Source organism: Heterocephalus glaber, unplaced genomic scaffold (assembly GCF_053883595.1).
Source record: "Heterocephalus glaber isolate CG9 unplaced genomic scaffold, H.glaber_assembly_v1.0 deba00001497, whole genome shotgun sequence".
Classification (NCBI taxonomy): Eukaryota; Metazoa; Chordata; class Mammalia; order Rodentia; family Bathyergidae; genus Heterocephalus; species Heterocephalus glaber.
Window position 1 is genome coordinate 14958349 of NW_028258320.1, and position 15326 is coordinate 14973674.

At 39.5% G+C, this 15326-nt stretch overlaps 1 protein-coding gene across 4 annotated transcripts in view; it reads left to right on the plus strand.

Moving 5' to 3' along the window:
* Positions 1-669: 669 nt before the first annotated feature.
* Cfap70 (cilia and flagella associated protein 70) overlaps positions 670-15326 on the plus strand; it is a 53607-nt gene continuing 38950 nt past the window's right edge. For 3 of the 4 annotated variants that reach the window (XM_004846274.3, XM_087185404.1, XM_013072988.3), the window contains exons 1-10: positions 680-726; positions 3081-3169; positions 3380-3460; positions 3920-4022; positions 5219-5405; positions 10537-10635; positions 10790-10869; positions 12684-12863; positions 14316-14498; positions 15159-15253. In XM_004846274.3, the coding sequence (XP_004846331.2) occupies positions 3960-4022; positions 5219-5405; positions 10537-10635; positions 10790-10869; positions 12684-12863; positions 14316-14498; positions 15159-15253 (887 nt within the window). In that variant the 5' untranslated portion in view covers positions 680-726; positions 3081-3169; positions 3380-3460; positions 3920-3959. Of the gene's footprint in view, positions 727-3080; positions 3170-3379; positions 3461-3919; positions 4023-5218; positions 5406-10536; positions 10636-10789; positions 10870-12683; positions 12864-14315; positions 14499-15158; positions 15254-15326 lie in introns of all 4 variants that reach the window. The other variant, XM_021259607.2, reaches the window with a different exon arrangement.

Consider the following 15326-nt stretch of genomic DNA (forward strand, 5'->3'; position numbering starts at 1 on the left):
AATCCCAGGATTCTGGGAGGCTGAGGCAGGGCGATCTCAAATTCGAGCCCAGGTTGGGCATCTTAGAGAGACCCTGTCACCAAAAAAAGGGGGGTCAGTGGCTGGAGATATAAAAGGGTAATAATAATGGAATGATCTGTTTTTGTTTTATTTTTTGGTACCGGGGATCAAACTCTGGTCCTTGTGCTTGTGAGGCAGGCAGTGGAACCACTGAGCTAAATCCCCAGCCCTGTTTCTGTTTGTTTTTAAAGAGAGGAAGGCCTCGCTATATCACTATATCATTGCCTTGGGAAACTTCGAATTCTTGATCTCAAGCGATCCTCCTGCCTCAACTTCCCAACACACAACACTTAATCTCTTTTCTAATCCGCTTAAAGGCTTTTTTTTTTTTTACGTTAAATAAGTTCCTTTTGGTTTTTCACCTATTTTTTGAGAAATAATAAAAGAGTCCAGAAAGCAAAATGGAAAGGTGAAAAACCTTGCACTTAATCCAAACTTTTGCAACGCTTAAGTAACAAGAAGCAGGTAAAACAGGGCACAGAGTAGGCTAGGTTGAGGCGCAGGCGTACAGGTTCCAGAGCCCAGGCGCCGAAATTCACTCTAGTAACCGCTTACTTTCGGCGCTGAAAATATCGCGAGTTTTCGAATAAATTTGTGGCTAATGCAGAAAGTAAGTTCTCGCGAGAGTGGTTGCTACAGTTACGAAAACGCTTGTGGCTGCCACAGGTAAGATAATTACTCCTCTTCAAAAACTCCCCTCTTTCCTCCTGCAGCCACAATAAATCCTGTCACCCCAGATTTCTGCTTCCCCAGTTAATGCCAAGTTGAAACATCGGTGCAAGTCAAAACTCTGATTCCACTAGGCTCCCGCCCTTTCGCCCACCCAAGCCCCATCGCCCGAACACTGCCTTTCCGACTTTGCCGGAAACTACCGATCGCCTCCTTCGTCTAACCTGTTTCTAATTGGACTCTTCCCCTGCTGCTGCTTCCGAGCCGATGACCAGACCTGCGTGCTTTGTTAGCAGCCGCAAGAGCCTGGTCTACCTGATCTGACCAAAATTAGTATCATTTCTTGCCTTTATTATTCAGATACGCCGCAGACATGTCTTTAGGGCAAGGCTTGGGGCCAGGCACTCCTGGTCCTTTAAATAAGACGGGATGTTTGTTTTCAAGAGTGCAATTGAGCTTTCGGGGACATCGGCACACATTAATATCGCCATTTGTTCAGTGCTTCATAGGTTAAACAGTTTCACTATTTTAAGGGAGGTTCACAACAAATGTAACGCAAGTCGGAAGTTATCCATTTCAGAAGCTGAAGCTAAGACTCAGAGGAGTCAGGTATTTGCCCAGGGTCACAAACTTATTAAGTAGAAAAGTTCTTTTAAATCCCCAGTCGTGGAGCTGCAGCGTAGCTCAGTGGTAGAGCACTTGCCTAGCATGCACGAGGCTCTGGATTCAACCCCTAGCTCCACAAAAAATAAAATAAATCCCCAGACCTCATAAACACAACAACTTGTGGTAATCATCACAAGAGAAGTGTAAAGCGCTTGAAGAATTCAAAGGAAAGGCAAATGCTTCTGAGTGGGAAATCTCACTGACTAGAAACCATTTGAGCAAGATGAATAGGATTTGCCTAGTGGAGCTGGAGTGCAGAAGAAGAGAGGGGTAGTTACGGGAGGAAGAAATACAAAGTTACAAACATGACTAAGTGCAGGCAGTCTGAAAAATGCTACGCCATAGCATAGGACAGGATTAGGGCTAATGGAGCTTAGAGGGCTTGGGTGTAATATCAAGTTTAACTTCATTTTTTTGGGGGGGGGACCGGGGATCGAACTCGGGGCAGGCACCAGAACCACTGAGCTAAATCCCCAGCCCTGAACTTCATTTGGCAAATGAGGGAGAATAGGGCGGCAATATGATCAGGTCTGTGCTTTATCTGCTTATCTCTCTCTCTCTCTCTTTTTTTTTTTTTTTTTGGTACCCGGGATCGAACTCAGGACCTTGCGCTTGCGAGGCAGGTGGTGGCACCACTGAGCTAGACTCCCAGCCCTATCTGCTTATCTCTTAAATCTCATTTTCTCCATATTTCTTTTCACACTATAATGCAAGCGTACGAAGCTACTTGACCTGCTTCTGTTTTTTTCTTTACTTCTGAATCTTACAATTTTTCTTTCTGTCTGGAACATCTTTCATTTTAGTCTTATTTTTTGAGCTCCAGGTCACCTCCTACGAGGACTTTTCCTGATATGCACATCCACATATGTACTTTCAAATCCAATCAGGTCTCAGCTTCAGCATTTCCTTGCTGTATGACCAATAGTAGGATAAAAACCTTGTGGCCCATAAAAACCTTGTAATCCCAGCACTGAGAGTGGCTGAAGCAGGAGGACTGCAAGTTCAAGTCCCATCTGGGCAACTTAAACCCTGGCTCAAAATAAAAAAATTAAAAATTTTTGAAAGAGTTGGGCATGTAACTCAGTGCCAAGGGCCTGGGTTCAGTCCCAAATACTACAAAAAGGGAACAATCTTGTCTGAAGATCAGCTTCCTTTTCCCTAAAATTGAGGTTCAAGAGTCGCCTGGAAGAGTGGACACATATGAGATAAGATATGTAAAGCCCTTGGTACACTGGCATGTTAGTAAACCATTGTCCAAAGTAATTCCCGGGGCTAGCATGTTGTTCAGTAGAATACTTGCCTAGCAGGCTCAAGGTCCTAAGTTCAATCCCCAATACTGAAAAAAACAGAAAAATTTCCTACCCACTCTTCCCACTGATATGGTCCCACTACCTAGTTCCTCATCCCTCTTTCAAAGGACCCGTCACATAGATTATAACTCTGTATAAATAAATATAAATGTATATAGATATATATTTTTTTCCCTCATTAGATTTTTAATTCCTTGAGGTTTGGGAGCTTATGTTTTCAGTATTTCTTTTTTTTTTTTTTGGTACTGGGGATCGAACTTGGGACCTTGCACTTGCGAGGCAGGCAGCAGAACCACTGAGCTAAATCCCCAGCAGGGAGCTTATATTTTATTTTTTTTGTTTTGTTTTGTTTTTTTGTTTGTTTTTTGGTACCAGGGATCGAATTTGGGTCCCTGCGCTTGGGAGTCAGGGGGCAGAACAACTGAGCCAAATCCCTGGCCCTGTCTTCAGTTTTAACTGTGTAGGTAAGTTCTACTTTATATTGAGTTAGAAAACATGATATTTTTTTAAAAACATTATTTTTGAACTTGAGTCTTAGTATTCAAAAATAATTAGAAAATATATCTGATGAGAGACATGCTAAGACCTTTTCCAATGGACTGTTATTTTATGTATCTCTTTCTTTGCTCTCAGTATTTCTGTCAAACTGATGATTATTTTGTTTTGTTTTTGAGATGAGGCTTTTTTGTGTTGCCAAGGCTGTCTTCAGATTTGCGATCCACTTCCCTCAGCATCCTGAGTAGCTGGAATTATAGGTATGTGTCACTGGCTGGCTCTGAGATTTGCAGATTGAAAAAAAGTGACCAGAGAGCACTGTGAAGGATGTGGGGAATGAGAGGTGGTGAGGTGGTGCCCCTGCGGTCTCTCGTGATAATTTGGACTCCATAGATTAGTTACATGTAACAGATACAAGAATCTTTTTAGCACCAACCAGTGTAGTCACTTGTGACCAGCTCCCTAAAGCACTGCCTGTCCAGCAGCGGGGATTGGGAAAGGGGAACAAAATAACACTGGACGGCAGCATGTCCTTAGCCCTAGTGTTGGTGGGTTTTTTTTGGTACCAGGAATCAAACCCGGGACCTTTTGCTGCTTGTGAGGCAGGTGGTGGAACCACTGAGCTAAATCCCCAGCCCTCTAGTGTTGGTTCTGATGCAATCTGGATACTTATGCAGCTATGCTACCTGAGGGGACAGGCTCATTTATTCTCTTTACAGAAACCAAAGAAGACCAGAGGCACTCTGCCCAACAGCTGCAATGGAACAGGTGGCATCTGTAGGCAGAGTGGTGCAGATCACTGTGACAGATGGATATGATTTGGTAAAGTTATTTCAGGAAATCCACAATGTCCCTAGCTCAAAAGCATCAGGGAAGGAAGGGATATTTGCCTTATTTCCAACTTCTCAGCCTTCTGCTTTACATAGCCATTTCCTTCTCTGTGTACCTATTGTCAGGCTGTGATCAACAAGTCACATTACTGTGCTTCTAAAATACCTGGCAATTTGAATACTACGTCTAACGGGTGAAACAAGAAATAGTTTTAGTTTTCTCAGAGAGCAGTTCATAATTTCTTTTTTCTCCTTTTTTCCTGAGAAGAATCTAAATTCTTCCAGAGTTTCTCTTGTGATTCATTTAGGAGAATAATGAAATGCCAAAATATGTGGTTTCTAAATTTTAAAATGTTTGTTCCAAAAAGAATATGTAGCTGAATGTGGTGGTGCATGCCTGTAATCCCAGGACTAGGGAGGCTGAGGCAGGAGGATCACCACGAGTTTGAGGCCAGGCTGTGCTACACAGTGAGTTCAAGGCCAGCCTGAATTACTTGGTGAGACCCTGTCTCAACAAACAAAAAAACAAACAAAATAAGAAGATGATACAATTAATGAGCTCTACTTGTTTTTAAATATACAAATAAAGTGCTGGGGATTTAGCTAAGTGGTTCTGTTGCCTGCCTCACAAGGACAAGGTCCCAAGTTCGATCCCTGGTACAAAAAAAAAAAAGTACAGATAAAGTATAATATATATATATATTCACAGGAAAACACTAAAATATATATTTTAAAATATTAGATTTTTGGGGGGAGGGTACCAGGGTTCAAACTCAGGACCTTACAGGCAGGTGCAGTACCACTGAGCTAAATCCCTGGCCCTAAAATGTATATTTAAAAATATTAATAGTGCTTACACGTTAGAATAAGATTACAGGTAATTTAGTTTTCTATGTGATTTTCTCACTTTTTCAAATATTCCATGGTATACTTTTATAATCAGACAAAATACAATAAATGCCATTTTTCAAAACTTTAACATAGTGCCATTTAAATGGAATATTGCATTTAGTTACAACTAGATTTGTTTAATGATTTTCTACTTGTTCCATGTATATTTGTGAATAGCTTGTTAGGAAAAAACAGAAAATGCTGCTTAGTCCTAGTCAAAATGTGCAAAATGTGTTGCCAGATGTGTACAAAAATTCTCTAAAGTATAATTGTAAAGTGATATGTCTCCGCCAACAGAAAGGCTCGAAAGGAGATACTCCAGTTACTATTATTCGTGCAGAATTCAATCAGGTGGTTCTGGGAGACTCTGCAAAAATTACTGTTTCTCCAGATGGAACTGCAAAATATAACTTCACTAGCAGATTTGAGTTTAATCCTGAAGGAGGAATCACTTTAGATGACATCGCTCACAAACCTGTATTCTGTAAGTTCTTGTGGTTCTAAAAATGTTAGCATATGAGTATGTTATGAGGATATGAGGTATTAGTAGCTGTTGTTGGGAATGTCTTTGTTTTTGTTTTTTTTTATTTTTTTGAGACAAGGTCTCACTATGTAGCCCAAGCTGGACTTGAACTCATGATCCTCCTGCCTCAGCCTCCCAAGTGTCGTGATTACAGGTATGCACAACCATGCCTCACTGTTGTTGGGACAGTTGAATACACTTTACTTCCCTACTCTAGGAATAATGCAGCATATTAAGTCCTGCTTGGTTCTATCAGGGATCACCATGCCCTAATTTTTTTTTTTTTTTGATACCGGGGATCGAACTCAGAGCCTTGCACTTGTGAGGCAGGTGGCAGAACCATTAAGCTAAATCCCTGGTACCATGATCTAATTTTAACTAGTTTTTATCCAACGCCTTTTGAAATGTGACTGAGGTTTTTTGTTGTTGTTGTTGTTGTTTTTGGTACCGGGGATCGAACTCGGGTCCTTGTGCTTGCAAGGCAGGCAGCGGAACCACTGAGCTAAATCCCCGGCCCATGTGACTGAGTTTTACAGCCTTTATCTTATAAGTTGAGTTGGGAGCTTCTCCTTTATATTCCTAAATTGAGGATTGCCAAATTTCGGAAAAAACAAAATTTGGGGCATACTTATCACATGTTTTCTCTTATATGAGAAACCCAATGTATAACCAAAGAGCAAAATAAAAGATAGATAATAGGAGGTAGGGAGATAGATCGTTCTCAGACCAGAAGTGGATCAAGAGTTGGAGGGAGGAGGAGGTGAGAGGAAAGGGATGAAAAAAGAAACTGAGATGCGTTATATGCATGCACCAACTCCACACAAGGACTGTAACCATCATGTACTACACACATGTACCAATAAAAAAGAAAGAAAAAGGACTGAAATAATTAAATGGACCATTTCCTCAAGAAAACACAAATCGCACACATACAATATGAACTAGATAGATGGGCATGGTAGCCCATGCTTACAATCCCAGCACTCAGGAGGTTGAGGCAGGGGGATCTCCACAAGTTCGAGGCCAGCCTGGGCTACATAGTGAGTTCAAGGCCAGCCTGAATTACATAGTGAGACCCTGTCTCAAAAAAAAACAAACAAAACTAGATAAGTTCATATTAAATAGCCCTGTATCAATCAAGGAGATTAAATTTAGTTTGTGTGGGGTTTTTTTGTTCTTGTTTTTGAGACAGAGTCTTGCTATGTAGCCTAGGCTGGCTTGGAACTCACTATGTAGCTCAGGCTAAGCTTGAACCTATGGTGATCCTCCTACCTCTGCCTCCCAAGTGCTAGAATTACAGGCATGTGCTACTATGGCTGGCTTGAAATTGAATTTATAATTTAAATCCCCACAGTCCAGATTAGATAGTTTCGCTGAGGAACTCTACCAATTGTTTAATGAACTGACACTAATTCTACATAATCTTGTTCAGAAAGTAGAAGAGAAAACATTTCAGTTTACTTTATGGAAGCTAGTATTAGTCTGATGCCAAAACTAAACAGAGAAGGCCGGGGATTTAGCTCAGTGGTTTCGCCGCCTGCTGTGTAAGTGCAAGGACCCGAGTTCGATCCCTGGTACCAAAAAAAACCCAAAAAACAAAACTGGACAGAGATTACACAAAAGGGAAAACTTTAGGCCCGTGTCTGTCATTACTGACATAAAAGTTAGGACAAGGCAATAAGAAAGAAAATATAAGGCACACAGATCCGAAAGGAAGAAATTAAATTGCTGCTATTTGCAGATATGATATGATGATCCATATAGAAAACATCAAGGAATCCAGAGCACTTATAAAAATAAAAAATAAGTTACACAAGATCACAGGATAAAAGATAATATACCAAAATTAATGTACAAATAGTCCTTGTTTAACAGCTGAGTTCTTGTCCTGTGACTAAGTCGGTAATTGAATTGGTTGCTAAATGAGGAATTGTATATAGTATATTCAATATGCAGAACAAAGAAATGGTCAAAGGAGACTCCAACTTTATGACTTTGCTTTTATTTGCATAATTCTTTTTTTTTGAGACAGGGTCTTATTATCATAGTCCAGGCTGACCCTGCATTGATTCTCCTGTGTGCTAGGATTACAGGCACAAGCCACCTTGCCTGACTTATTTGCATAACTCTTACATGCAGTACTGTAACGTATAACAGAACATAAAACTATAGTACTATACTGTACAGTACAATCAGCAAAAATTACAGTACTGTATAAATAAGGTATACTGTACAAAAAAAGACATGGAGGCTGTGTAAATAGGATGTACAGGAAAAAAAAGATGTACAGAACTGTACTAAAAAAAGATGGGTCATAAATCCAAGTGAAGGGTGGTAAGTTCAGTGTGACTCATTCATAAATCTGAACAGTAAACAAGTAGGGCGTTAAACAAGTAATATCTGTATTCTAGTTATAAATATATCAATACCTTTTACAATTGCTTCCAAATTGAAATAGTGTCAACCTCATATATAGGAGATCTGTAGAAATGGAGAGATATACCATGTCCATAAATTGGAAGTTAAGATGTCAGTTTTCTCCAGATTAATATACATGTTGAATATAATTCTTCTCAAAATCCCACCAATATTTTTTGTAGCAATATATAAAATTATTCTTTTTTGGGGGGGGGTGGTGGTACCAGGGATCGAACTCGGGTCCTTGCGCTTACGCAACAGGCGGTGAAACCACTGAGCTAAATCCCCAGCCCTGATAAAATTATTCTTAAGGTTATACGGAAAAACAGGGGCCGGGGATTTAGCTCAGTGGTCCTGTTGCCTGCCTCACAAGCGCAAGGTCCAGAGTTCAATCCCCAACACCAAAAAAAGGCTTCTTCTCTATATGGAAAAACAGAAGAACTAGAATAGGTAAAACAATTTTGATAAAACAAAATGGGAAAGACCAGTATCTTGATTTCAAGACTTATTATGTAGCTTCCAAATAAAAACTGTGCAGTATTGGTGGAAAAATAGATACATAGATCAATGGAATAGAATGCCCATCATTTTTTTTTTTTTTTTTTTTTTTTTTTTTTACCATGTAAACCCACTTCATTGGAGGAAATGTAGCCTTTCTGGAAATGATGCTAGAGAAATTGGACATCCATAGATAAAGAAATGACCCAAAACTTGTTTCACAGCTTACACAAAATTAGCTTAAAATAGATCACAGAGGGGCTAGGGATTTAGCTCAGTGGTTCCGGTGCCTGCCACACAAGCTCAAGGTCCTGAGTTCGATCCCCAGTCCCCCCCCCCCCAAAAAAATAGATCACAGAGTTTAATGTAAACTGTAAAGCTCCGCAATGTTAAGAAAAAAATCATAGGAGAAAATCTTTAGGATCTAAAATAAGACAAAGAGCTTTGAGACTGAAGACCAAAAAACATGATCAATAAACTTGAGACCATAATGGCATGCTAGTGTTATATGAGAACCCCAATATATAAATAAAGTGCAACGTAAAAGATAGACAATAGAAAATAACAAGATGAATCTTTGGTATTTGGGAAGGGAACTGAGAGAAGGAGGAGGAGAAAGGAGAGGGAAATGAGATTTAGAAGGGGAGGAGGTTTTGAGAGTCCCTACGTAGGGGTCCAAGAGATGCTGGGAGGGGTGGGGGTAGGGAGGGGTTAAAAAATGAACTAAGGAATGTCATGTACATGTACCAACTCCCCACGAGGAATGTAGTCATTATGTACTGCAAACATGCACCAATAAAACTTTTTTAAATAATAGAAAAAATGATGAATTGGACTTCATCATAATTAAAAAACTCTCTGTGACAGTAAGACTACAGAAGGAGAAGTAAGACGTAGACCACATAATTTAAAGCTCTGTATATATTTAAAAACGAAGACATATGAAAAGTGGTCCCAAAAGTTTTAAGTTATTTAGATCCTGATTCAAACAACTGTAAAGAAAATGCTGTTGAGGGACATAAAAGTTGAGCAAAACAGAAAGGAATACCATGTTCTTAGGAACATTCAACATTATAAAGATGTCGTTTCTCTTACATTTATCTATAAATTTAAGATGATCTAGAAATCTGCTGTTATTTTTTAAATTCTAGAATTCTTTTAGAAAAAAAGGTTTTGAGGGCCGGGGATTTAGCTCAGTGGTTTCGCTGCCTGCTGCACAAGCGCCAAGGACCTGAGTTCGATCCCTGGTACCAAAAAAAAAAAAAAAAAATTAGAAAAAAGGTTTTGAAAGGATGATCAGGAAATTCTGAAAAGAAGGATAATAAGAGTTATTAGTTCTCTATAAGAATAAATCAGGGCCGGGGATTTAGCTCAGTGGTGTCACTGCCTGCCTCGCAAGCACAAGGTCCTGAGTTTGATCTCTGTTACCAAAAAAAAAAAAAGAGTAAAACATAATACAAAACCACAATAAAACAGAGTGGTAATGAGGCTTGCACAGTCATGCAGACAGCGGAGACAGACTAAAAGGTCCAGATATGGTCATGAGTGCTTCTGGTAAATTAGCATCTGACTCGGGTGATAGGCAAATCAGTAGGTGAAAAGATGGATTATATAATCAAGGATGTGAAGACCCCTGGGTATCTGGAAAAAAAGTAACCAAGCTCAAAATTATACTTAAATAAATTCTAGACAGATAAAATATGTGTAAAAAATTAAACTATGTAAATATCGTAAGAAATTACAGAATTTACTAATCATAGACTGGGAAAGGCTTTTTAAGTATTTCACAAGCATAAAATCAACATGGGAGCAAGGAGTATATTTTACTTAAGCAGCTATAAAAGACAATCACAAACTGGGATACAATTTGCAATCCATTTCTAGACAGAAGGCAAATTTCCCTTCTTATAATTTACAAGCAAAAGTCAAAGGTCACCAAGGTTGTTCAGTACTTTGCACTGAAGTCACTGATATTGGTGTCTTCCTGGCTTTCAGGTTGTTTCTTTCCTTTGTTGGAGATCAAACCCACAGCCTCATAGAAGCTATGCACTGAGCTACACCCCCAGCCCAAGTTAATTTTTCTTCCATTTGTTTGACAGTGCTTTGCTTGCTGAACCTTGATTATCTGATGGATGAGTTAGAAATGTTCTCATTTTGTTTATTTTGATTTTTCTAGTAACCATGACTGAAGTTTTACCAAAGGAAAAGAAACAGAAAGATGAGAAGACCTTAGTTCTTGGTCAAGCAGTGGTAGACCTTCTTCCTTTACTGGAAGGTCAGATAAGTGATTTGCCTAAAAGGAGAAACAGCCAAGTTCACAAAACTTAGCTCCACAGACTCACAAACCTCAACCTCACTGCATTGGGAGGTTTTGAGGAAAATGAGCACACAACCTTTCCTTTTGTCTCAGTTTGGTTTTCTTTTCATAGGAGAGACTTCGCTTGAAGTGATAGTCCCTTTACACCCTATGCAGGGCTCACCCTTGGAAACTCCTCAACCAGGCTTTAAGGTAACCAGAGTTGTAACTCAGCATTTCAGCCTGACCCTCAGTGTAACAAGTCCATCTGCTATTAAAGTTCAATTCAGTCAAGTCCAATTCATGGCCCTTGCACACGCTGGGCTAGTGCCCTACCTCTGAACTCCGTCCTTCTCTTAGTCATTTTGTGCTCTTTTCACTGCACATCCAGTAAGAGGTCTGAGAAACAGAGATGAGTAAGGTAGAGTCTTACCTTCTAAGACCCCATGAGCTAAACATCACGGACTGATTATTTATTTTTTGTTACTGGGAATCGAACTCAGGGCCTTGTGCTCTGCCAAGCAGGCACTGTGCTGCTGTGCTACGTCCTTGGCCTTTATCTTATTTTTTAAAAGATTATTTTATTTTATTTTTATTATGCTGAGGATTGAACCCAGGGCCTTGCCCAGGCTAGGCTAGTGCCTTACCACCGAAATCCATCCCTATGGTAGTTACTTTTGGGGGGCATCACCCATCTGTGAAACACAGGACGTAGATCCTAAGTTGCATCCATGACTTCTCCCTCAGATGCCAACTGCAAGCAATCTCCAAATCCACCTTTTACCAGATCCAACATTTTCTGTCTTCTAAGTGTCTTCAGACTCTTTCTTCTTCTCTTTGTTCCTACTCTTATTGCTTCATCCTCTCACCTGGCTCATGACAAGTGATCTTGGACCTGCCCTTGCCTCCCTCCAGCTCCACCTTCCCAGTGCTTGCACAATTTAAAAGTGACTCCTATCTCCTCTCTTCGCCTGTTCAGTATGACGTGGTTCATGGATTCACCCACTGTGTACATAATAAGGTCTGGATCCCTTAACAGGCAGGCATAGCCCACGAGAGCCTCTCACTTCACCTCCTCTTCCTGCTCCTCTGTTGTATTTTATGCCCTAGAATCCTGACCCACTTATCCCTGAACTGAATAAATGTATCATACTGTTTCCATCCCCTTTTACACCAACTTTTCTCTCGATCCAGAACTATTTTCTCTTTCCTTCCTCTGCTTCTAGGTTGCATATTCCCATTCATTCCATAAAAGGCATTTCAGATTTTGTAATTTCTCACTCCTCCCCCACCCAATAATTATTTACTTCCTCCTTGGTGCTTCTCAACTGGAACATTTGGTGCATAAAACATGGAACTATAACATGAATTTCATAATGAGTGGAACCATGTCTTCTTCATCTTTATATCCCTAGTGCCATTCATTGTAAAAGTGCCTAGCACCAGATTAGCAATCAATACACATTTTATCAGGGTGTGGTGGTACACCCCTATAATCCCAGCACTCGGGAGGCAGGAGGATGGCAAGTGTAAGGCCAGTCTGGGCTACATAGTGAGTTCAAGGCTGGCCTGCACTACAAAGCAGGAGCCTGTCTCAAAACAAACAAACAAACCATTTTATTTTTTATTCTGTGTGAAAATATCAGAGATACAGACATATTTATATATGGATTTGTATATATATTTGAAAAAATATTTTATTACAAAGCATTATAATTAAATTATAAAAGCAATCATAAATATAGGCAAAAGCACCCCAGTGTCATTCATGTGCAGCTACTGTTGATATTTCGGTATAGAATCATCCAGTCTTGTAATTCCTCTTCCAAGTCTATGGCAGAGTAGGAAGGGCCTTAGGGTAGGGCTAAGGTTCTCTTTTTGGCTCTTTCCCTGACTTACAGGAACTGGAGAAAATAATTGCACTCCTCTGTTTGGAAATAAGTTTAATCTTCTTTGAATGATGATCTGAGGTAATGCAAAAAAAAAAGGCAATTTTCAAAATGTTACCTAATTTTCATCTTTTACAGCAGTGCAGTCTTGAAGTTAAAGTGTTTGTGGCAGAGCCCTTACTGACCACAGCCCAGGCTGCTGGGAGCAATCTATTGAAGGTCACCTTGGAAGCTGCCTACTCTGTACCTGAGTCCTTCAATCCACTAGGGCCTCCACAGAACTACATGGTGGGTCTACAAGTTCCAGCACACGGAGAGGTAAAACCCTACTGCCAAATATTTACATAGATTCAAAAATGTCTGCAACTTGTAGTCATCTCTTCCTTACTTGCTAAGATTTCATTTAAAGCATCATTCAGCTAGTGACTGAGATCTATTTGAGGCTTAAAAAATAAAGTTTATATTATACATACTGTACATATTTTAGTATTTATAATTTACATACTAGCCATATATTGTGCCAATTAATGGCTGATGGTATTTGAGCATCTTTTCATGTGCTTATTGCCCATTTATATATTTTCTTTGGAGAAATATCTAAGTCTTTTACCCATTTTAATATTGGATCACTTAGGGCTGGGGATTTAGCTCAGTGGTTCCGCTGCCTGCCTCGAAAGTGCAAAGTCCCGAGTTCGGTCCTCGGTACCAAAAAAAAAAATTAAAAAGAAAATAAATAAATAAAATTGGATTGCTTGAATTTTTGTGAAGTTTTAGTTCTCCGTATATTCTTATTATTAATCCATTATCAGATATACGACTTGCACATATTGTATTTTCTCCCATTTTGTGAGTTGCCTTTTTACTCTATTGATAGTGTCCTTTGATACACAAAAGTTAAAATTCTCATGAAGTTAAATTTATCTTTTTACTTTTTTTGTCTGTACTTTTTTTTTTTGGTACCAGGGATCAAACTCAGGACCTTGCACTTCCAAGGCAGGCAGCAGAACCACTGAGCTAAATCCGCGGTCCTATTGCCTGTTCTTTTGATGTTGCATCCTAGAAATCATTGTTAGATCCAGTGCCATGAAGATTTCTCCTGTGTGTGCTTTCTTCTGAGGCTCCTTTGTTTCAGCTCTCTCTTTTTTTTTTTTTAAGCTGAGAATTGAACCTGGGGCCTTTGCTTTGAGGTACATTTTCAACCTCACCACATTTTTTTTTTGAGACAGGGTCTTGCTATGTAGTTCAGGCTGGCCTTGAATTCACAGTGTTCCTCCTGCCTCAGCCTCTGGAGTGCTGAGATTATAGGTGTGTGCCACCATGTGTGGCTAGCTTGTTCTTTAAAGCACAATTTTAAAACAAGTATAATAATGGCTCTTATAGAAACACAAAAAGATAGAATTTGAAAAATTTTATTTACTTGCTGAGAGAATCTGTAAAAACAGGTCAAAGAAGAATCTGAAGAAGTAACCAATAAATAGGCACCAGGAATACTGTAGTAAATTTGCTATAACCAATTACATTGTCACTGGACAGAATATATTTGCATAATTATGGACAAGGATAATTTGCATTATTATCAATTATCTATAAATTACAGTGTTGTAAATTAACAAAGCCAACGAAGGGCACCGACTGCTGCATGGAATCATAGTCATGGAAGGGTGTCTTTGATAATACCCAGCAGTCCAATGAAAAGACATTTAAATTATCTTTTTTGTCCAATTCAGAGTCCTTTACAATTTTTTCTTCTATGTGGTATTTTCTTTGTAGAAGGACTATCCCATTTTATTCAAGAATGGGACCCTGAAGCTTGGAGGGGAAAGAGAACCTGTTCCCCGGCCCAAAAAATGGCCTATTGCCAACATTCTTGCTCCAGGGGCCAATAACATTCTGGATGCCTTCATTGTGGGAGGCCCCTATGAGGAGGAGGAAGGAGAGCTCAATCACCCCGAGGTGAGGTGATGTTGGAAGTATGTGCAATTTGGGAATCATTGTAACTTATGTATGTCTTGTCACTTGTCAAAAGAAAATGTTTATCTACTTCTGATGAAAATATGTCTCAAGTTCAGCAAACAAAATAATTTGCATCACATTTACTTTTTATTTATTTTTGGTACTGGGGATCAAACTCAGGACCTTGAGCTTGTGAGGCAGGCAGTGGAACCACTGAGCTAAATTCCTGGCCCTGTTTTTTGAATTAGTAATAGAGTCTTGCTTTCTAGTCAAGCTGGCCTTGAGATCACTATGTAGCTAAGGCTGGCCTTGACCTCACTGTGATCCTCCTGCCTCGGCCTTCTGAGTGCTGGGATTACAGGTATGCACCACCATGCCCAGCTCCCACATTATTTTGGTATGTATCTCTATTTGAGAATCACATATTGATATTATATAAATTAATATATGACTTTTACTACTGGATTGATGTAAAGATTATGTAAGTAATTTATCTTACATACTCTGTTACTAAAGTGCCCCAAATTTTAAGGTGGTGCTAGAAGTTGGAATAGTAGTCATAGTAGTAGTAATAAATATTATGACCAAATCCAAAAAAGGATGAAGCAGTATGAAATGAGGGCACACACAGAGAACAGAATCTGTCTTATTCTTTTACAGGACAGAGAATTCAGGAGCCAAGCAGAGTGCATAAAGAAAAGGATCATATGGGACTTGGAAAGTCGTTGCTACCTTGATTCTCATGCGGTTTCCAGGTAGGAAGAGGAAGGGAATCTGTGTAACCAGCAAAGACCATTGGTAGGAAGAAACTTTTAATAATTTTATTTA